Below are 22,343 nucleotides of genomic sequence, written 5' to 3' on the forward strand. Positions count from 1 at the left end.
GGCTGCTATCGGTTGATTTTGTGCAAAGTGATATACAAATGAATGTATGAAAAAAGTAATTATGAGCTACTTCTCACTTAATTCTTCCTTCTAGCACTTGATTTACGTCAGTGTGGAATTTCCAACGAGGGTGCACAGGCGCTTCTCAATGCTCTTCAGACCAACACAACTCTAATGGTACTGGATGTGAGAAGAAACCCACTAATTGGTATGAAACTGTAATTGTATGCTCACAATTCAATAAGCATTGTAGTTACACTTCACGGTCCAATGAGAACTGCCACTGCTGTGAGACTTTTTTATTATTACGTGCTGCACTTGAGCAATACCATTTTTATAGTTTCATAATCTGTTTTATTATATAGTTCAGAGGATATAGATGGAGCCAGTTATTTTTATTTTTTTTATTACTGCCATTAAGCATTTCTTCATTGTACGTACAAGGGGGTTGTAAAGATGATGGACATGATGGACATGGTTAATTATTTAACCAGCAGAACCCAAGGTTCCAAAATATAAATCATTTCATTTCTAGGGTTTTGGGGCATTCATTATCGTCTCACCAAATTTAGTTTATTGTCTAGTGCCTTTTATTCCTGGATCATACCAACTGTCAGCATAAAGTTCCACAAAAGCTTTTTGGTTTATGCATAAAGTTCAGAGGCAGTGACCACAAAGTAACAGCCGATACAGAACCACTCCGTGCAGGGTTCTCAACTCCCCCCAGCGGGTCAGGGTTTGAGGATATCCCAGCTTCAGCACAGGTGGCTCAGTCAAAGACTGCACCACCTCTGCTGAAGGAGGGATATCCTCAAAACCTGACCTGTTGGGAGGGGGGTGGTCTTGAGGACAGGAGCTGAGAACCCCTGACTTAGTGAATTCCATCCTCCTGTTGTTTCACTTCAGTCCGACTTCTTTGGTTTGTTTCCAGCATGTTATAGGTAACCTCAGATTCTTTCCTTTTCATATAGATCATGTATTGCTGAAGACTGTTATTGAGAGAGTGCTCATGAACGCACATGATACAAATCCAGAGGTAAGTTTCTCCAAATACCGTTTTGATCATATTTTAGAATGGTATTCATAATCGTGATAGGAATGTGCAAAACATTTTTGGGTATGAAGCACACCAATATATTATGTACATGAATACACCGATATGTACTATATATTATCTCCTGATCACATCACACTTTATGACGTTACATCCTTTTTAAGGTTACAACTCTTTTTTTAAGGTTCACATAGTACTGTATTAATAGAAGTATGGTATTTCCTGTATCTAACACTTCAGACAAACATGTCAAGAAAATGTTTCAAAATGGTGAATTATTACAAATAAAGAGACATACAGGCATACCCCGCTTTAAGTACACTCACTTTAAGTACACTCGCGAGTAAGTACATATCGCCCAATAGGCAAACGGCAGCTCACGCATGGCCTGTCATCACGTCCTGAACAGCAATACCAGCTCCCTACCTGTACCGAAGCTGTGCGCAAGTGGAGAGACTATAGAGCCTGTTACACATGTGTTATTTACATCAGTTCTGTACGTATATAACGATTGCCGTACAGTACATGCATCGATAAGTGGGAAAAGGTAGTGCTTCACTTTAAGTACATTTTCGCTTTACATACATGCTCCGGTCCCATTGCGTACGTTAATGCGGGATATGCCTGTATTTTATTTCACTGTATTATCAGCGTATGCTTTTCAGGGCACTTTAACCCCAGAACTGCCAACACCCAATAATAATTACAGTTTATGAATAGAATAAGTTTTTATAGAGATTGCCTTGTTTTGTAATGCTTGCAGCATTAACCTCACTAAGAACAATGCTGGACAAAATAGTAACATGCTCTCACTGTACTGAACAGTACTTCAAGTCTAATACACGTTGGGGTTTTAATGTTGCAGTCCCTGACCAATAATTGTTTGGGAAAAGCGGTCTTAATAAATGACACATGGCTGGAGCAGGAGATCAGTGGTAATATCACTGGGATTCGAACCATTTTCACCCCACTTCAAAAGCAATGCCAGCTCTCCTCATGACCTTGGACCAGCCAATTTATCTCCCTGTGCTTCAGGAACCAAAACTTAGATTGTGAGCTCTTCGAGGTAGGAACTCATTGCACCTGCAAACTTCTATATACAGCACTGCGTAGGTTGTCAGTGTCAACCAATGGAACACTGCTGTAACGCAGACCTGTCTATAGTGCTGCAGCATTAAAGGGGGGGGGGGGGGGGAGAGAGCATGAAAAAATGTAAATCAATAGTGCCCCAGCAAAAATGACTTTTTTTTAAATCAAAGCCGCTTTCCCCCCCCCCCCCCCCCCCCCGCCCCTCTCCCCCCTTAGGATTGAAGCACGGGGTCTGTGGAGCTGAACCCCATTAACTTCAACTGCGGGGACCCCCTGCTTCCAGAGATACAGACCCCCGTAGGGGGTGCTGGTAGCCACTCTGGCTCGGCTACGTGGTTCATGTAATGGCGGCTTTTTAAAGCTCCCCTGTTCTGTGGACCAATAGGAAGCCGTGATGTCATCTAGTGCAGCTTCCTATTGGCCCGAATCACCGGGAAGATTTTAAACTCCACCGAGATAGTGGCACTCCCTACAGAGGTCAGTATCTGGGGAAGCAGGGGGTCCCCGGAGCTGAAATGAATGGAGTTCAGCTTCGGGGACCCACTGCTTCAATCCTATGTAAAAAAAATAAAGGCTTCCTTGATTTGCTCCTTTAATAACCTGATATGACATTCGCACTCGCTGTGCTGGGGTGGAACATAGTATCACCGAGGCAAAATGAAAAGTAGATATTCTTTGAATCCCAGCTGCGATTATTAGCTTTTGGATTTATTTTTGTTTCAAATAAATAAATAAATGCTTTGTACTCCTATTTAAAGGTTCATGACATTACCGTTATCACATATTCTTATCAAATAATGGGAAATGGAAAAGGTGTATATTTACAGAGATCATAGTCATAAGCCGGCTCTGTGGGGAGCCGGGAACATTGTGCCAAGGTTTTCTGTCGCTGGGCATGTACTTTATTTGGACTACTATAAAAGGAGAAGTTTTGTAACAGGAGGCATTAGAAAGGACTGTGGGGTACACTCGTGGTATCACATTTCTGACAGTATACCTATGCATATGAACAGCACACACCGTTCACTCACTAGACTAACTGCTATCCAGCAATAACATGTATTTATTTCAGTGGACCATAACCTATAAAAAGCTGAGGAAGCACCCAATTTATTTACTACCCAATACTTACTCTCTGACCTCCCAATGGCTGTTTCAGAAAGTCCTTGAATCTGCAGGAAGAAGCGGATTTTGTTTCCCTCTGTACATCAATACTTCTTCTTCAAGGATGCTGCTTTCTCGGTTCAATCATTAAATAATAGATATGCATAATAATAATAGATATTGAATCTACTTAACTTAAATATATTTGGGGGAGGAAACAGCACCCATGTGATATCGGTCAAATGTACAAATTTACAACGAGGGGCTACAGCATTAAAAGCGAAATAAATAAAAACTGTACTGAGCATGGGAACGTCAAGTAGGGAAGACTACACATTGAAAGATCAAATAAAAAACTTACCACTGATACTTCGGTAACCAACAAGCTCTATGCAGTTCTCTTGTTTAATTTCACTGCAGGGTCAAGGCAAGGGTTTTCTGTACCAAGGCTCACTTCCCAGTTCAACAAGTAGCAATGTACAGTGTCCATGTGTGGTACAACATGGCATTCCCCGTCCATTTACCCGACACAGTCTCTTGGCAGGAGCTTTAAAAACAAAAGTGTGTGCGCTGCACCTTATGGGCCATTTAATGTTCCCAGGCCTGGTTTGACGTGCATCTTCCACATTTGCATCTCCCTCGTGTTTTCTCATGTCTTGTGCAGCTCCCCCGTGGCCGGTAAAATGCAGTTTAAATTTCCCAGGCAAATACAATATGGACGCTCGGATTAGCCTTGGCTCTGATGGCCAATAGTGAGACGCAACGTCGCCAAATATTTAAATACTTAAATATTTCTTTGGGTGGAACAGTGTTTTGCAACTAGAGTTAACACTTCCATTACAAATAAAATGCTTATTACAGCGTTCCAAAAAATGATCTAGAATTGTTTTTAGTCTGTATGTGTTTTATGGCTTCAATACAGCAGTCTATGGGACTTATTCTCTAAGCTGGGATAGCACCCGTCAGGCACTATCGCACAGAAAGCACCCAGGGCTGCAGACAGACTTCCCGGGGGCCAGGACTAGAGTTTCGACTGGGCCCCCCCACCCCCATGTTGGCGGTCTTGCAAGCCCCTTTTTTCACACCTTACATGCCCCCTCTATTCCCCCCATTTCTCACACCTCCTCGCAAGCCCCTTTCTCTTCCTCCTCTCTCTCTTCTCCCCCTGTTCTTCACCCTCTCTCTCCTCTCACACTCCCCCCTCCGCTATCACTTAATTACCTCCTACTCCCTTAATCCCTCCTACACACACACAGATCCAAAATACAATACACCTCCTCCCCAAAATACAATCCCCCCCGCCCTAAAATACTATACTCTCCCTCTCCCAAAATACAATACCCCCATCAGCATACACACAAAATACAATACCCCCCCCCACACACAAAATACAATCTCTCCCCCCCACACAAAATACAATACCGCCCCTCCTCACACACACACACACACACACACACACACACACACACAATGTCACAGACACACACCCTCTTTGTGAGACCGGGCCTCTCTCCCGCCCTTGTGTGCAAGAAGCTGGGCCCGCCCGGAAGTCAAGCTCGGCTTCTGGCGCGAGAGGCCCAGCTTGGCAGAGGGGGGCCCACAACACGTGGGAAGGGGGCCCGTGGCCAGTGACCAGAGGCCTTGCAGCTGAATGCAGAAGTTGGGCCGGGCCCGGCCCAACCTCCAGCGCCAACTGGCTTGGCCCCTGCAGCCACCGGGACCCAGGACACTTGTCCCGGCTCTCCCCCTCCCCCTGTCGGCGGCCCTGAAAGCACCATTGACTTCAATGAGACTCTGTGCAAAAGCACCGGATCTGTGCTATCACGGCTTTGTCTCTTAATAAATGTTCAGATGTGGAAAATTAGAGACAAGAACCCTGGTCAGATTAAAGGGTAGTTTACTCCACTCATGTGTAGGTAACTGAAATATTTTCATTCTTGCTTGTGAGCTATACATTTGACATTGAACTGATTGGTATCTCATCCTTGGTGTTTCTGATGTCACTACACACAGAATGCTTGGCTAAGCAAGGGGAGGTGATTTTTTCTATCTCATTAGTTTGGTTTTATTCCCTAAACTGGGGTAACACAGTAGTTGTACACTGTGTTTCTCTAGGAAGGAAGGGAGAAGGATGAAGTGGAATTCACAGGGGATGTATATAGAAGCACTTGATTCTTGGGGATATGCCTTTCTTTGAATTGTGACCATTTTATTCACCCGAGTTCAAAATTTGCCTTCTTATTTTACTAGTAACAACCATGTCCATATTTTCTTCCAGTACAAGTGGTTCACATCGCCGTCTTCAAAGGATGGGCCGAAAGCGAGGCAAAGATGGAGAACCATCAATCTGAGAAATGGCCGGAAAGGGAAAACTGCCACCCGTATCGGTATTATCACTATTTTCACTTATTTAATGCAAAGAACCGTCTTTAAAGCAGCATTTATTATTCGGTCTCTTTTTACCATCCCTTTTATCAACCTACAAAGAACCATACATGTCAAACAGTATATTGGAAATGAGGACTCGCCCCCTCCTAAAAATTATTATTATTAAATTCTAATCTACTGACACATACTACCCACAATTCCCTATTAACTTCATAATGTCTTTTTTTTTTAAACGTCACAATGTTGTGTAAATTCTCTTTTTGTCAATCAGTGGTCAAAATATTGAACATAATTGACTGTGAATGTGATGTATTGTTCCTTCTCAATAATAAAAAAAGTATTCCCTGGCAGAAAACATTCTGCAGCCTGCCCTAAAAAAAATATTTCCACTGTCTCTCTTAAACTGAAACAGCATTTTATATTTACAAGCAAGTCTTAAATACTGATGTTGGCTACATTTGACATATATTTTCATAATTTCGAGAAGTATTAGCAACCAGAAGTTGTGTATGGTTTTTGGGCGACAAGTGTGTGAATACTTTAATTTATTTAACTTTTACTTACATTTTTGCTACAGTTATTTGGAGATACTCAGGTAAGGAGGCAACGCTATACATGCAGACTTCTAGCCTTTGTACTTTTCCAAGTAAATTGGTCAACATCTGTGTATCGCTTGTTTCTGAAAAACTGCAATATGCGCTTGCGAACAATGATTGACGGATACGATAAGGATAAAAAGGGCTCCATACTCTAGTTCTTGGGGCACCTTATTTTTTCCTTTTAACGGTTGCTTCATATACAGTTTTGCTGTAGGGAATAATCTAATTGGCCGAGATGGTTCCCATGGATATGCTGACCTTGTCGCTCCTTAAGTAGCAATTCTATTTTAGAATGTTGCCTTCATATATATTTCATAGTGTTGCTTAACTTGCAATTTCAAGTGCCTCTTCAATCCGTATACATTTTTATACAAGGACCCTTTTTTAAAGACAATAAGTCATTCGCATAAGCAGCTCACAAGAGTCCAAAAAAAACCTACAACTCTGATTAAAAACATCATGCTCTGTGACTTAAGGGTGCATCTGAGTACCCTGCAGTGAAGAACAAATGATGATGTGGTTTGAGTGTATTGTTGATGAAAGAGTTTGCACTATGTATACATATATATCTATATCCAGGGAAGAGTAACTCACGTTATGTTGTAAATAGAGGGCTATAATGGTATGAACAACAAATAAGGATGGGGGCACAGAAGTACCAATGCAACAAGTAGCTGTGTTTTGCTGCGTTTCATTAGTACTTGTGTGCCTCCAGCCTTATTTTTTGTCCAAATCAAATACATAGTGTGCATCGTTGACTATAACTCTTGCAGTAGAAAAATCACAATTCCGTACACTGGCTTAACATAAAAGCTCCATGAGAATGCTGCTGTTTTTTGTTGTTTTTTTTAAAGTTATGTAACATTGTGATGATTTTTAGATTGAATCACAGCTAGAAAAGGAATGGATAGGAAATACGATCCAACATTTATTTCCGTCTAATAATTGTCACTGATTCGAACTTACTTTTCACATTTTATTCAACATTGCAATAAGTTTCTTATTTGACGGAACAATAGTAATATCCTTGCATATTATCCCTTTTTTATTATTATTATTATTTTTTTTTTTTAAGGATTTTCGACTAAAAAGCCATTGGTTGCTGGAAGAAAGAGTGCGTCCAATGAATTGTATGCTCCTGAGCCAAAGCCTCCAGGGGTTGAAGGTTTTCTCCCCTGGCGTACTGCAGAGAGAGCAAACAGACACAGGTAGGGGACAACTTCTTTGCATGACCACATCATGCTGTGCTTCACATAATTATCCATATGTATCACTACTGACTAAACACCTAGATCCAAGAATGTCAGGCAGAAACCATTGCAGCGTGGGCACTGGCTGCATTTTAATTTAGCGGATGCTTTTCTTACAGTGTCCCCTGGAAATCCCTACCCGTAGGGAAAGTTTAAAAGGGCTACATCTGTAATGGCACCTTACATTGTGAAGCGTATGAAAACCCAGTGTCCGCTCTTTGTTCTGAACAAGTCGCATTATCTCCCTTTTCATACACCAAAATTAGATTATAGATGTATGCTCACAATCTACAAAGATGAATACATTATTAGCGCGATATATATTGCGTTTAATATAGTGATTAAAAACATATTACAGCTCCTCAAGACACTGGTCTTTGACAGAGAATTGAGATTGTAGCGACCCTTTGTATTTTGAGTTGAAATTTGCAATGAAATGATGAACCCTATGGTTACTGGTCTTTATAATGTAGCATCATAATAGTAACTCCCTGGGTTACTTTTAACTTGTCTAAACAGTTCTGCATGGTTTATTAATGTGCCATCTTTACGAAGAAGTGCTGCTGTATAGGACACTTTCTATGCTGAAGACGCCTTATGGCCCGAGTCTAGTGAATGTGCAGTAACGGGCCATACTTATTAAACTGTGATACGCCATAACACCCCTATCCTGGCATAGAAGGTCGTAAGGGGCCACATTTGCTAAGCCGAGCTGGAAAGTGTCTTACAGCTAGCACTGCTTGGTAAATATAGCCCTGTACCTATTCTCTGCTGAAAGAGTGAATAGATGCACTCACTCAACTGGGATCAATTGCCTGGGGGGCCCGGGAAGTCAGCCCACACTGGGGAGATGGATATACTGTACATATCCCAGAGATTGAAGGAAGAGCCGGCACTCCAGGGTGAAAAGAACTGATTTAATCCACAGGAATCAACGTTCCGGTCACCAAGAGTGACCTTTGTCAAGAGAGCGTGCACTAATGTGCAATACACCTTTTATATACGTCTTAAGTAAACGTCCTAGCGTCACCCACGTGACACGTACGTGTGATTAAAGCACCAAACACTATGGCATGTCGTTACAAAGTAACGCGACCCGTTTGTAAATAAATAAAAGGAACTGGGACATAAGGATGTTATGCATATTGTGCAGTCAATTCACAAATAACTTCTACATTCCAAAGCTAATGTGCAGTGCATGCACAATGTATATATCTTCGGATTGTCAAAAATAAATATATCATTTCAAATATCAATCACTGGCAACATAACTGAAAGATGCTTGGAGTTGGAACAATTATTGAATATATCAACATTTGAATGTCCAATTCAAAAGCCTTCTATCTGGGCCACTGAATACTGGTATACTGATAGCCCACATATGAATCTTTTGAATCTCAGTCTCAGTATATGTTACTACATACACATTTTTATGTTTACACAATAATGTTGATATATTCAATAATTGTTCCAACCCCAAGCATGTTTCAGTTATGTTGCTAGTGATTGATATTTGAAATGTTATATTATAAGTCCGACGATATTGAATTTTGCACATTAGGTTTGGAATTTACACACGTTAGGGTTTTTTAAGTTATGCGTATTCTGGAATCAATTCATGTACGACATCCGTAATCACACGTGCATGCCGCCTGGGAGACGGGGGAGGGCGTTCACTTAATACAAGTTGTATTGCTCATTCTCTCTTGACAAAGGTCGCTCAGTGTTGTTGACCAAAACATCGATTTTGCTGTGGATTAAATCACTTTTTTTCAAGGACCACTGGAGTGCCGGATCTTCCTTTTAATCTTGATGAGAAGCATAATCTATTCTCTACTGTCCAGTGTCCTTGTTCACTTTTCCAAAAAATAAAATGTATTAATAATACTGAATCTTTTTTGTCCTAGGGGAATTTCAACTGATTGGATTCAATGCTCTCCTGTCAAGGTACAAAACAAAAAAACATTCATAGTAATAATATTTGACCACACTTGAGGCATTAGTCATAAAGGTGTATCCTGCAGGGGCATAATAGGCTGTCCAAGTACAATCATAGAGAACTATGCACCTTTCCTGTAATAACCATTTTGCTTCTCTGTTTAGTTTGCTTCTACCAATGGCGACTTCCACTCACAATTACCAAAGTTTAGACCCCCCCCCCTAAATAATTCTGTGAATTTACAACTTTGTGCTGTAGAACAATATTTAGCCAGCTGGAAATATGCCGTTATGCCCATTACAGCTTTATATTCGCATAGTTTATTTACAGTAAAGTAGAGACTGTAAAGAATCGTTAAAGGGACATTTCCTCTTGCCTGTTTTTTTGCTTTAATAAATGCAGCAGTTCCTTACATTTTACGGCAACGCATTTATCTGAGCTGCCGATCGATCTGCTCTCCCGTGATCATTCAGTGCAGATCCTGCTTCCCTGGGCACCCACGACGGCCGCCTAATTCAAAAGAGGAAGTGCTACCATGCATTCTATAACAACCCAAGAAAGCTTAATACGTTCAAAATACTTAAGAGTGAGAGGAAAAATGTACTAAGTATTATCTAATACTACACAATTGATTTATTACAAAACACACATGGAATTTTAAAGGTAATGCTGCTTTAAAGCAGCAGAACATGTAACGCTGCGTGGTTTTAATATTTGTTTTTACAGTGTTGATGCAGGGGGTCTACGGAGCTGAAGTGCGTTAATTTCCGCTCCGGGGTCACCCTACTTCCAGAGACACTTGCCCCCGTAGGGTGTACCGGTATCTGCAGCCAGAGAACTTGTATACCTAACAAAATGACGGTGTTTAAATGTTCCGTGGGCCAATAGGAAGCCGTGACATCATACCTTGTGGCTTCCTATTGGCCCGCGGGACATTTCAACTCCCCAGAGATACCGAGGTCCTCAGAGCTGAAATTAATAAAGTTCGGTTCTGGAGACCCCCAGCTTCAATCCTGTAATAAAAAAAAAAATCTCCCAGAGTTGCATGTTTTGCTGCTTTAGGCCATGATTATACAGAAAAACGCGCACCACGCAGCGCAAAAACAAATTCTACGCACCCACTCAAAACGCTTATACCAACCGCGAATGTCAAGCCGCTTGTTACTGCAATGCAGGCGACAGTTGAAGCGTTTTGAAAATGTGTTTTCTGGTTGCGACTGCCGCGTCACGTGACAGATTTCAGCCAGCAGTCGTGTGCGCAGAAGAATGTGCTTGTGTAGATGTCGCTCTGCGATGTCGCTGTTGTGACGTCACAGACCGCACGCGCACCCTGCAATTCGGCTGTATAATCACAGCCTTAAGGGTATATTACTGAATTTGTTTCCAGTAGAGGGCAGTGCTGCCTCACATAAAGTAGACACTTGCACTACAACCATCGGGGTAGAGCCATTTGCAGTTTCATGACAGGCTATAAATTGGACTCTTATAACTCTCATTGCTTATGCTATTTTAGACCCCTCTCGTGTCACTGAGCAGTATGGAAATAAGCAGGAGCATAAGAAAGCCAGCGTTGTGGGAAGCCAGCCGGATAAAATTATGCGTACAAACGCGTGCTTAACAAACACTTCAGTGCTTGGCAGCCCCACAAAGAGGTTATATCTGTATAGACTTTGCAATACGTTGCAGTTTCCTGTGGCAGCATAGGCCCAACATGAGCGTCCTTTTATATGTACATGAGCTTCTGAAACCTTACATATGTCTTCTTCAGTGCAGCCTAACATTGTAGATTGTCACTGTACCATGAGTTACCAGTCAATGCACAGGTTTTGGAAGTATGGTAGTGGTCAGCGCAAAGTGTGGAACTCCAAAAGATAAAAGATAATAAAATACACAGGATTAGTGCATAAATAAAATAAACATTCGTTGCTTCTGAAGTGAAAAGATGGCGGAAAGGAGAGGGGGGGGGGAAGGGAAACTGTGTACAAATAAACAGTTGATGTCAATAAATAAACAATCTATGAAACGTGAAGCATAAGTTTCAACGACTCACACGGGCTAGTGTGAGACTTCACATGTTTCATAGGTCGTTGAAACTTGTGAGTCGTTGAAACTTATGTATCCTGTGTATTTTATTATCTTTTATCTTTTGGAGTTCCACACTTTGCGCTGACCACTACCATACTTCCATTGCCGCTATAAGAAGATCCTGGGATTTATCTTCTTCAAGGTCCAGCTGCAGCAAATACAACAAGGGCCAGTATATATATATATTTCCTTTTTTTGGCCTGGTTTTAATGAGTTCTTAGGCGTTCCATTCCTATACGCCATACACAGTAGGGAGCGCCCCAGTTTTTCATTTTGTAATACACAGGTTTTGGCTGGAGGGGGGAAAAAGGCCTCTATGAGAACTCTGAAAGATGTGAAATGTAATAATGAAAAAACACATTGGGACAGCTTCATCAAGCGCCAACGTACGGTACCACACTCCGATCGGACTGCCATTCAAGTCTGGCAATTAACACGGCAGTAGGTTTGCGGTAACCCACAGCAGAGCTGAACGAAGAATCCTGGCCATTGTAGCTTACCTGCCCATATTTCAAATGTGTTACATTTCTTGTAAAGAGTTTGAGCAAACAGTGTTTTCTGTCATTCAACCTCAGGAATTGTGCTGCCAGCAGACACTTACAGATGCAGCAACGAGTATCCGAACACTTGCCTTTGAAAATCTGGGGCAATCTCCCAGTAATGCTGCAACATTTCTGCGAACAGACTAATGGCCCATCGGATTAACACAGCGGGTGTCCCTGGCAGTCTCATTCAGTTTGAATGGGACTGCCAGGCACCCCCGCTATGTTAATCCGATGGGCCATTAGTCTGTCTGCAGAAATGTCACAGAAATGTTGCAGCATTACTGGGGTATTGCCCCAGATTTTCCCAGGCAAGTGTTCGGATACTCGTGGCTGCATCAGTACCATTGAGCTAGTTAGAATTCAGCACTCTTGAGCTGTCCTTTCTTCCCAATTACACTACTGTTCATTTCAAGGCAATGGAGATTTTGTTGTGGGTTATGTGAGTGGAAACCTTTTAAAAACATGCAGTGCATCCACCAAAGTAGGGTGAGGCTGTTTCTAGAAAATCTGAAAAGAAAACTGTTTAGATCCCATTGCTTTGCTATTGAAAGCCATGATTTATATGGACCCTGTACGAAAAAGCCCCTGCATTATGGATGACTGCTGTTTTTATTTTGTTTTGAAAGTGTTGATGAATTAATGTGCATTCATTAGACTAATGTAATCAGACAGGTACTCCTGTGAAAGTGTCAGTGGGTAGTGAAACATCCTCGGAGGCTGAAGAGACAGATAGTGCTTTGGGTGTCTGTAATCAGGAACCTGCAGTGACCCGATCCCCTGAGAAAATCAGCGTAAGAAACTACAAACGATTACAGGTACTGTGGAAATAAGGGAGCTCTGTTCCCATGGAGGCTCAAATCTGGAATAACATGTACTTTGCTCCCTGCTTAATCATGTTGCCTCTCAAGCATCCTGCAACGTGTGTGTGTGTGTGTGTGTGTGTGTGTATACACAAATCATGTTTGCCTAGTTATGGGTTGATTTCATACTTAGTCGCCATTAACATTTTAACTCAGGAGAGTGGTCCTGCCTTCCACCTTGGCAGCCGAGAAAATAAGCCAATCACACAGCAGTTATAATGCCTAAGTGGTTTTCTAGAAATGTTGAAAGGCATGCAAGCCCCTTTTATAACTAAATACATTATAAAAGGATGAATCACTGCTATTTGATTAACTTTTGAAACTGTGATAATGCTGATGAAGATGCAGATCCGAAACAGCCGCACTGTAATCTGTAAAAAAATTATTTAACCTTTTTTTGACCCATGTCTAAAAATCTCCTTTTTTTAAACCCTAAAAAGATGGCCCCTACATTCTCAAAAGCATTGACAAAGACCTTACTCTTCATCTTCCAGAAGAAATGTATGTTATGAGTTTGGATTGACACTTTGCAGTTTGGTCCGAGTTTGGGAAAAAATAAATTGGAAGTACATTTTGGGAACATATAATAACTTAATATATAATATTATGTGAAAACCCTAATTGCCCACAAAATATACACTTACATTTTTTTTGCTGTGCTTGTGTAGCAAAAAAAAAATCAAGCTTACACTAGACATCTCATAGTATAACTAGGCCTTTAATCCTTTGTTTCCTTTGACTACATTGGTGATTTTGAGTGTAGCAAACATTATACTTGATGTCTGTTTCTATGTACAGTCTATAAGATTCTATGCTTTCCTATACTGTTTCTGGCATTGTAGAAGGGTAAAGATAAGGTACCAATTACACCAGTTATATCACCGTTATCAGAACGTGCCCTTTATTACATTTACAACATATATTGTAAAACATGGGGATCCAGACACTGAATGCTGTATTTGCCAAGTACATACAGCCACAACTGAAGGGGTTAGGGCACAAATCATTACTTAAAGAAATGCTTTAGCGACGTGATGTCTTCGTCTCAGGTCATGCACAGTATCTTGCTGACTTCCAACTGCCCGTTCACAGTGCAAAACTGGACCCCAATTATATGTGTCTTGCTTGCAGGTGGAATTGGAAGATTGCCAACTAAGGTTGAATGGTGAAAGAAAAACTAGGTTAAGAGCTGACGACAGGATAATAGAGGTAACCCAGTAATGCCTCTTTTTTTTTTTTGCTTCAAAGTAAAGCTGCTGCCTAGGACATAAAGATGCGTGTCATTGGTAAATACTGTATATGCTCTTATTGCAAACAGAGCACTGCAGACAGAAAAAGACGACTTGTTAAAAGTGGCACACTATCCAAATTTGCTTAACATTGGGAATTCACCTCAGCAAACATGTAACAAAGAGTATCATTTATCAGCGGTGCGCAAACGGGGGGTGGGGGGCGCGGGACTGAGTGCGGGGGGGGGGGGGCGCGGGGTTTATAGAGGCCCTGCGCTCTTCCCGAAGGCACTTAAATTAAGTGCCGGGTGAGCTGCAGCGCCTCTGTAAACCTAAGGCTGCGCTTATAGTGCCGGCAACAGCGACGCGACGTCGCAACAAAACAAATGCATTGCCACCATCACATGTGCTTATAGTAAGCACGGAGCGACTGATTGGTCGCTATCGCTGGAAGTCATCTCTCTTTGATTTTCCAGCAACCGTCACCTGACCGTTGCCTCGCCGTCGCCGGCACTATAAGCGTAGCCTTGCTTATCTTGCCTCCGGCGGCTTCTCGCATGCGTCGCCATGGCAACGCGGCGTCAAATGACGCCGCGAGGTCATGTGACGTCACGTTGCTATGGCAACGTGACGTCATGACGCGGGGGTGAGGGGACCGCCAGCAGGGGGGCGCAGGGAAAAAAGTTTGTGCCCCCCTGATTTATATAATGACCTAATTAGAGACAAGCAACTTGCCATATTAGTATTTGACCTTCTGCTTCCTGAAAACCAAACATAAAGATGCAGCACTAGACCCGGTCACCACAGGGAGGGTGGTACGAGGAAGTAGACTTATTTGTTCCATTGTATGATTGTTTTATTTAGACGGATTATTGCAGGGCAATAATAAAAAAATATATAGAAATAAGCCGTCCAGCCCTTTATTGTGTCATGCTCATTTTCACAGAGAGATGCCAAGACATGAAGTTCTAAACCTTTTTGGATGTTCTGCACTGGTGCAATTTATGAATATGTCTTAGTCCTGGGAGGATCCATATTCATTGCAGTGTTTGTAATGCATTTGCAGACTCCTCCAATAGTCAAGAAAAAAAAGAATTGATGATCGCTTTGGGCATAAGGGGGAAAATGCCAGTGCCATTGCACTATGATAACTTAAAGGGAGGGTGAGCGGCATTTCAGCAGTATTTTACAGCACAGTGCTGAATTGTGGTACGACTGTACAATGGTCATGTAGCTTTTTTTTTTTTCTCAGTGCAAACTGTACTTTTTGAAGGATGCAAATGTAGACATAGGTCACATTTTCAGATGCATCAATTAAATGGTTGGTATGCATGTATTCTTGGATTGTAATTCACTGTGATTTTTTTTTTTTTAGTTAGAAGATGAAAACGAGCGATTGAGGCAAATCAACCAGTCTCTTTCCGAGGCTCTTCACACACAGACGGTAACAAGCACAGTCTTGGAAGATGACTGCGTTCTTGAAAGCATTGAAAAATCCTTCCATAAATTTCATGCTTTCCTGGATCTATTGAAGGATGCAGGGTAAGCTATTCATGAAAATGGTCATTGTTACTGGCCCTGCTCAGTAATGTCGTGTGTGTGTGTGTGTGTGTGTGTGTGTGTGTGTGTGTGTGTGTGTGTGTGTGTGTGTGTGTGTGTGTGTGTGTGTGTGTGTGTGTATATATATATTATGTGTGTGTATATATATATATATTGGGAGAAAAGGCAGACCCCGTATCCACAAGAAAAGTAAATGTTACTAAATACCAACTTAGAGTGAATAAAAAATAATAAGTCAGCGGTGCTTAGTGGGCCAGGTTATGTGGTACTGTATGAGAGAAAGAGCAGAAAAAAGCCCCACACAATAGCACTCTAGTATACTAGGATAGTACAAGTATCCAAAAATCTTTATTGAATGGCTATCACAAAACAAAATGTAAAAGAAAGCAGATAAAAGTTTAAAACAAGGCATGGATCCCTTGTACGTAGGTTCTGGACACAAGCCACCAATGTTCAAATACAAAACATGAAAAGAGCCGTCTCACATCAGACAGATAGTGTGCTAAAGTGTCCCTGACAGATAGAGGTGCTAAATGCAGGTAATAAAGCTGGAAAACCAGGAAGTGGCCATGGCCAAAGGGTCAAACACAAAATATCATAGCATGCTCTCCCTAGGGAATTTCTGAGATAGTCTCTACAAATGCAATGCAAAATATGTGATGAAACCAAAAGTATAGGGTCAAGATGCACACTTCAAAGAGCCTATATGCTCATGGTCAAAAGCACCTAAACGTCAGACATGCAGCAAAATCATTAAGGAGGCAAGGAACAAAAACCTCAAACCATAGTAACGTGTCCCTGAGGGGGGGGACAAACCAAGGGATCCTTGCCTCCTTAATGATTTTGCTGCATGTCTAACGTTTAGGTGCCTTTGACCATGAGCATATACAGTAGGCTCTTTGAAGTGTGCATCTTGACCCTATACCTTTGGTTTCATCACATATTTTGCATTGCATTTGTAGAGACTATCCTGGTTTTCCAGCTTTATTACCTGCATTTAGCACCTCTATCTGTCAGGGACACTTTAGCACACTATCTGTCTGATGTGAGACGGCTCTTTTCATGTTTTGTATTTGAACATTGGAGGCTTGTGTCCAGAACCTACGTACAAGGGATCCATGCCTTGTTTTAAACTTTTATCTGCTTTCTTTTACATTTTGTTTTGTGATAGTTATTCAATAAAGATTTTTTGATACTTGTACTATCCTAGTATACTAGAGTGCTATTGTGTGGGGCTTTTTTCTGCTCTTTCTCTCATACCATATATATATATATATATATATATATATATATATAGTGTATATGTATGTGTGTATGTGGAACTGCACAACTCATTAGGATAATAAATAGGCAATTGTTGTTCACAAGATGACATATATATTGGCCACTGATTTAGAATAATCAGTCCTTCACTAGTGATTTTATAAAAAAAAAAAATGTTTTATATACTTTCAAATTGGATCACTTCATTTGGTAAGACTAAACACACACCCCACACATAGGTCACTATGGGTTTTGTCTCAATAATAATTGATAGCCAGTTAATGTTTTGCTGCAATATCCACGTTAGAGTTACTGTAACTGTTTGATGTAGCTAACTCACTGCTGCTTTCCCCTTAATCTACTGCAAGTAGGATATTCATTAACTATGTTGGATAACAAGTCTTTGGCCAACTTGCAGTGCACATTAGTTGTTCTGTGTAATCCGTTTAAATGAATATTTGTTCTCCTTAGTGGAAAATGCAGGCCCTGCAAGCGCAACTGTGATAGGAAAATATTACTTGACTATTTACCACTTTCTCTGCCAGAGTTACTACATAGCGTAAGACTTTATGGAACTAGAAAAAGTGAATTTAATAAAGGGGATGGAAAATCTTAATTACTGTATGAGGAGGAGTTAGCTAATTTAGATGTGTTTTCATTAGAAAATAGGCGTCTAACTATATACAAATATATTCGGGGACAGTACAAGGCGCTTTCAAAAGAACTATTCATCCCACGGGCAGTACAAATGACACGGGGTCATTACTTAAGGTTGGAGGAAATTACATTTCACCAGCAACAAAGGAAAGGGTTCTTTACAGTAAGGGCAGTTAAAATGTGGAATTCATTACCCACGGAGACTGTGATGGCAGATACAATAGATTTGTTTCTTTTTAGATAGGAAAGGTATACAGGGATATACCAAAAAAGTATACATGGGAAGGATGTTGATCCAGGGAGTAATCTGATTGCCAATTTTTGGAGTCAGGAAGGAATTTATTTTTCCTTTTATGAGATATCATTGGATGATATGACACTGGGGATTTTTGTTTGCCTTCCTCTCGATCAATATACTTGTAAGTACGGATATAGGATAAAGTATCTGTCGTCAAAATTTAGCATAGGTTGAACTTGATGGACATATGTCTTTTTTTTTTTTTCAACGTCATCTACTATGTAACTATGTAAGATGTAGTTTAGCGTGTGTAAATGGGCCTCATGCTGCTCCAAGGCTTAGCATTGTTTAAGTCCGGACATGTGTCGTATGCTTAAACATTGCAGATGAAATGCAAAGAGCCGGTGAAAAGCAGAGTAACAAATATCACAGGCACAGAATATACTGTAATACAGCTTCTAATATAGAGTTGGACAAACTGCAGAAAGAGGATTTCATGCCCCCTGAATTTGATGGACAATATGAAGCTATACAGTAAAGTGAATAGGTACTATATGTATATAGTAAAGGTTATTTTGTTTTAAAAACAAGTAAACTACTTACATCGGTATAGCATATTTCTGTGTATGTAACTAATGATGGACAGCTGTATCATTTTGCATTTCCACCAGCACTGAAAGAGGTTTATGTTTAACAGTGATGTTCTTAGATGTCAAAACATTGTTTTAAATGGTGTTGTAAATACTTCATCTGTGCAGACCCAGTTTTTGCCATTTGTTCCTATTCATTCATGTTGTTATACTTTCATTTTGGCGTTCTTTCCAGCCTCGGGCAGCTTGCCAGCATGGCAGGAATAGACCAGTCTGATTTTGCTTTGCCAGGGCATCCACAGATGTCTTCAACTATTGGCACAGCCGTCCAGCCGTCCCCTGAAACACACCCAGATCTGCATGGAACCTATTTTGTTGATCAAGTAAGTGGAGAAAACCGTGCACAGACATTCTCACAATTTACCGAGATCTTAAAATGTGTGCTAGTTCCTGGCTGAAAAGTAAAAGCAATAAGACCCTTGTGAAAAATGCTTACTTTACGATTTGTAACAAGAATGACAAAAAGCAGACGATTTGTTTTATATTGCGCATGCGTTGGTTTTCTGTGCTGTTCCCAACAACATGTTGATAGGATGTCACTGTTTAAAATTCAGTACAACTGAACAGTTATATACATTATCTGTTCTTTTAATAGTTACATTCCCCAAAAATGTAGATGATCGGTCATTACAAAAGCTATTAGTTGTTTATCATTCTGGTTTGGTTTCGGCTATGCTACGATGCTAAAATATGAGGGAGGAGAGAAATTCTGCCTATTCACAAAATTCTTACATGGCACAGAATTTGCCATGGAAATAGCCAGAAGTATTTTTGATCTCACACTTTATTTTCCACACCCTTTTTAAACCAGTGTCCTTATCACTAGAACCTTGGAATCACTGCAGCATTATATCCTCGGTTAGGTTTGGGTGCCTAATTTGCCACGAATACCAATTCAGAGTCTTTTCTTTTTCTAAATTGGCAAAGTATTTAACATTTCTAACTTCTGAAATAACAGAGAAGGGGTTACATGACTGAGCCATTTTTAGTGTATGTTGCTAAACGTGACTTACATTTAAGCCAGGGTTTTGTTTTTAATAACTAGGTGATTTATCAAAGTAAAGTATAAAAGTATTAAGTGCTCGTTTTTCACACAGTGTTGTAGCTTGGAGATACTGATAAATAGACTTCTACGTCCTTAACAAAACAACATATGTGGGTGAGTGATCTGCCCAGCCAAATGTTTGCTTTGCTAGGTGACACTACTGATTTTAAGTGTGTGTGTGTTGGACTAGCTTAAAATGTGATAGATCAAGAGATAAGCAAGCTGCTGTTTTCATGTAATTTTTATCTTTCATGCTAGGCTCACGGCAGAGATAAGAAAGGTTACCATGCAGGTCTGTTAGAGTCGTATGCTTTGGCTAACGATGCCTTCCATTCACCTCGTGAATCAGATGTATTTTACACCACCAACCACAAAAGCAAAGAGGAAATCGGTTTTGATCTTGACATAAAGGGTAAAGAGGCATACTGGAATGGCAGGATGCATTCCTTGCAGAGAAACACCAAAGATGCAGCCTGTGTGAAAAAAGCCAACCTGTTTGACAAGGAAATGGCTGGAAGCCAGCGTTCCGCTTCAGATTCCAGCAGGAGTGAAAAAAGCAGTGCAAGGAAAAAGTCCAAAGCATCACTCGGTGAAAAGGATGGAAAGCGGTCTTCAAAAAGCAGCGTCTCTACAGGGACAGATAGAGTTAGTCCTGAGGCTGCTGTAGCTCAAGATCAAAACAGTTGCAAAATCTCACTTTTTTCTGATGCCAGTTTATCGGAATCTGAAATACAAGAGAATTTACATTCCATAGGAAGTTTACGCAGTGGCTCGGATGATACAGTTTAGATTGAGCTATGCCAGGGGTTTTCATCTCCAGTCCTCAACCTGCCCTCACACACACCCCCCCCCCCCACTATCAAGTCAGGGTTTCAGGATATCCCTGGTTCAGCAGAGGTGGCTCAATCAGTCCTTGACTGAGCCACTTGTGTTGAAGCAGGCTCTTCGAATGATTGAGCTGAAGCAGGGATATATTCTGAAAACCTGACCTGTTGGGGGGGGTCTTGAGGCCTGGGTTGAGAACCACTGAGCTATGCAATTACAATGTGTGTTTATTTTGTCCAGTAACTTTTGCAGTGCCTCAAAATTCCATCTCTGAGATACACCAAGCGCCAAATATAAAGGGACATATTAACATGTTGCATTCATTTCCAGAACATACGGGGATTATAGAGAATGCCCATAACAAGATGAGGTCTCAAGGACCATTTGGCTCATACTACCTGATTAATGAAACATTTTATTATGCAGTCTAAAAACAATCTTATGTTTACATAATCATTAAACAAATGACACTGGCTGCAAACTGTTTTATCATAAGTTATTGTAAATGAGTTTGTGTTCATCTGTTAACCATATTTCAGCGACATTCTGTGTCACATTGTACAATTGGTAAAGCCTCTCACGTGTAATACCAACAATAAGATTTGGGGGATTTTTTTTTTTTTTTTTTACATAATATTTATATATTTTTATTTAATGATTTTGTAAATGTAATGTACTGTATTTTAAAAAGTAAAAAAAATAAATTATTTTAGTGTGGCTTGTTACTCCTGTCTATTGCATTTTTCTTAAGGTAAATACTCTGCATCACGGCATGAAACTTCAATCAAAAGTATACCGTATGCTATTAATAGAAATAGGGTTTTCTGTAAAATCTGCATTATGTACTGAAGCAGTCAAAAGTTCAGTAATACACATGCTTTAATTGATGGAGGAGTTCCTAACTGTGTGTGTGTGTTATCTTTAAGACTAATCAGTTTAAATCCCCTTTTGATGAAGGGGGTACCAGTATCGGATCCAACAGTATTATAACCCACAACCCTGCCATCAAGGGCAGCAGCTTTAGCATTGAACTAAACCAGATTTAAGAATACATTGTAGCTGCTGAATTACACTGACTGAAGCAGCCATTATGTTAGTCACACAATCAGGATTTCTACAGATTTATAACAAAATAAAAGCTCTGCATTCCGGCTATTGGTACACAAAAGAAACGTGTACCTCAGTGTCATGGTAACTTATGACAAGATATAACAAACACCAAATATCTAGGTTGAACTGAACGAGGCTTAGATATAATAAAATATATTTATTCCTTAAAAAGTGGAACACAGCAATATAGTACAGTTAACAGGCAAGAAGGTAACACTTACTTAGGGTTGGGGAATGGAGAAGTATCAGCTAGCAATTCTCCAGCAATCCGGTGACATTCCAGATGAAATCAGAAGAACTACAAAAACTGTAGGGTTGACACAGTTTATATACCTTTGTACCCTATTCTTAACATTGAATACAGACTATTGGTGAACAATTATCTGTATCCAATCCCTAACGTGGAAACATAGTTTAACCCATGCCCCCCAGCTAGTTAGCCCATGCGTACTGGGACTCTGAGGGTCTTATTTCTGTAGCCCCATAATTAAATCAGGGGCGACGACCAGTCTACCAGATGAAGTATCTGGCAGGATCTTCATTGTTTGTAGGTGTAGATATAACACTTACAAACCACTCCAGTTTGATGCTTCTCCGCCCTCAGGTAAACAGTTAGAGTGGCAGAGTCTTTTGATCTGTACTTGGTTCCTAGTGTAAACAATCAGGGCAGTTAACTTTTGATCACAGGGCTTATGCTAAATCATCCGGCTGCCCTTCCTGACCTATTACCATAGCAGATGGAGTCTGCATTTTCAGAGCAGATCCAAAATACCATAGACACTTTAATATCTTCACATATTATGAAACATGGGAACAGGGGAACATACATTTTCCTGACATGACAAGGTGTAAG

The 22,343-nt window shown here is 40.6% G+C and overlaps 1 protein-coding gene across 2 annotated transcripts; it reads left to right on the top strand.

Annotated features, from left to right (window-relative positions):
- Positions 1 to 16: 16 nt before the first annotated feature.
- CEP78 (centrosomal protein 78) lies at positions 17 to 21,093 on the top strand. 2 transcript variants are annotated; one of them, XM_075598784.1, is made up of 11 exons: positions 17 to 208; positions 972 to 1,036; positions 5,526 to 5,634; positions 6,213 to 6,230; positions 7,310 to 7,442; positions 9,392 to 9,431; positions 12,722 to 12,868; positions 14,045 to 14,122; positions 15,518 to 15,684; positions 18,686 to 18,833; positions 19,814 to 21,093. In XM_075598784.1, exons 1-11 carry the CDS (start codon positions 175 to 177, stop codon positions 20,342 to 20,344), a joined length of 1,470 nt encoding a protein of 489 aa, XP_075454899.1. In that variant the 5' UTR covers positions 17 to 174; the 3' UTR covers positions 20,345 to 21,093. The 2 variants fall into 2 exon arrangements, with proteins under 2 accessions (XP_075454899.1, XP_075454909.1); XM_075598794.1 differs by lacking the exon at positions 6,213 to 6,230 and having other exon boundaries at positions 19 to 208.
- Positions 21,094 to 22,343: the final 1,250 nt, after the last annotated feature.

This window comes from Ascaphus truei, chromosome 1 (assembly GCF_040206685.1).
Source record: "Ascaphus truei isolate aAscTru1 chromosome 1, aAscTru1.hap1, whole genome shotgun sequence".
Taxonomy (NCBI): Eukaryota; Metazoa; Chordata; class Amphibia; order Anura; family Ascaphidae; genus Ascaphus; species Ascaphus truei.